Source organism: Pygoscelis adeliae, unplaced genomic scaffold (assembly GCF_000699105.1).
Source record: "Pygoscelis adeliae isolate BGI_AS28 unplaced genomic scaffold, ASM69910v1 Scaffold122, whole genome shotgun sequence".
Taxonomy (NCBI): domain Eukaryota; kingdom Metazoa; phylum Chordata; class Aves; order Sphenisciformes; family Spheniscidae; genus Pygoscelis; species Pygoscelis adeliae.
The window spans coordinates 3,029,248-3,030,932 of NW_008824358.1; the positions used below are offsets into that span (position 1 = coordinate 3,029,248).

Here is a 1,685-nt window from a genome sequence, read left to right on the forward strand (position 1 = left end):
AGCCAGCTTCATCTAAGGGGAGAAGGTTCAGAAACGGGATCAAAAATATTGAAAATATTAGCAGACAGATGAGATTTCTTCCAGCTTTCAGCATGAAGGGTCGAGGAAGGTGGTTTCTTTACCAGAGTAACCTTTTCCTAGCTATTCCTTTATATGCTTATATAATTTAGGTGAATATAAGTAGAAGAACATGTTTCAACATTAGTGAAATGAAGCAAGGAAAATTATTGTTGACGCTTTTCCAGTAAAAGCATAATCAAATTCATGCATTTTGGCAGAACAGTATTTTTTAGCAGAAAACAATTAATTGGAAAGATTTCAGCTAGATCTACCTGCCTGATTATTTTCCATCTTATACCATGGTTCACCAGCCTACATTTTTGCTTTACAACAAATACTGTTCTAAAGCAGGGCCCAAGCTCTCCTCAATCCCAGGCTGTTGTGACTTCTCCCACTTTTTTTTTTTTTTTTTTTTTGCACTTTCAGAGGAGGGCGGGTGAAATGTTTCTCTAGACAGAAATCACTGCAAACCCCATCTTCTCAAAGGCTTTGTTGGTTTGGGTTTTTTTTCAGGTTTAAAGGCAGCAAAAAGGATGATATGCTTGGGGTGTCCTATAACAGGCTGATACGAATAGATATAGCCACAGGAGATCCTATCACAACGTGGAGGTTCTCCAACATGAAGCAGTGGAATGTGAACTGGGAAATACGCCAGGTAAAACTGGAACAGCTCCCTGCGTTCAGTCATTACATTTCAGACACTGGATGATGCTTTCAGAAAATCTTTTTAAACCTCAGAGTGAAAAGATGTTGAATGTGTTGTGACATGTTATTAAATAATCTGCCTAAAATTTTTCTTAATGGAGTCTGTAGTCAAAATTCAGAAAGTAAAAGATCTCCATTTTAAAAGGTTCCTACCAAGCTTATTCTTTATAAGTTGCCCTTGATTTTGATGGGATGAAATACAGAGACTGAAAGGTAAATTCCAACCCGTTATGTTTACTGCTCTGTCAGTAAAAATCTCATTTTAACTCTCTGTATAGTCTAGCTCGTGCATCATCCTCTAAATTGTGGTGATTCAGTCTCTGTTACAGGCTGAGGATACAGTTTGTCTTGCAAATCCCAAACTGAGCTTGCAAGGCCAGGGTGCAAGCTCCTCTGTGTCAGCATGCGGTCCTGAGAAAGAAGCTCCGTTGTGTGATTTATACCGGGGTGCTCCTGACCCTGATGAAGGCTGCTCAGTGGGGCCAGCTGTTGCCCAGCAGTCCACTGCAGAGTTTGGGTTTGAAAGCTTGAAGCCAGCTTTGTAAATTGTAGATTTCTGGGGTAGAACTAATGTGACCCAATGTAAATTCAAGCAGCCTGGAAACTGTTCCTGCTTATACAGTTTTCCCCATCCACCTGTAGGAGCCAGGAGAGATCAGATACAATCCCTAGTACTCTCCTGCAGTCCTCCCTGTGCCAAAGCCTGTAATGCTGGGTAAAACTGTTGGGTTTGCTTTAAATCTCTCTCAAAAAAGGCAGAATCCACAGTTAGCACCTAACCTCAGTTTGCTGGATTTTAGAACTGACGGTAGTTGGAAATCAAAACCTGGACCCCAAAAGCGGATTTAAGGTCAGCACATACCAATGGACAGTATTAAACACTATTGGTTAAGTGCACAAAGAGTCAGGAGTACCATTCC

General features: G+C 40.8%; 1 protein-coding gene across 1 annotated transcript in view; it reads left to right on the forward strand.

The window, feature by feature from the left end:
• The window catches only part of FERMT1 (fermitin family member 1), a 19,014-nt gene that overhangs the window by 16,857 nt on the left and 472 nt on the right, over positions 1 to 1,685 (forward strand). Inside the window, exon 13 of the mRNA XM_009319579.1 lies at positions 574 to 715. Within this exon, the coding sequence (XP_009317854.1) occupies positions 574 to 715 (142 nt within the window). The remainder of the gene's footprint in view (positions 1 to 573; positions 716 to 1,685) is intronic.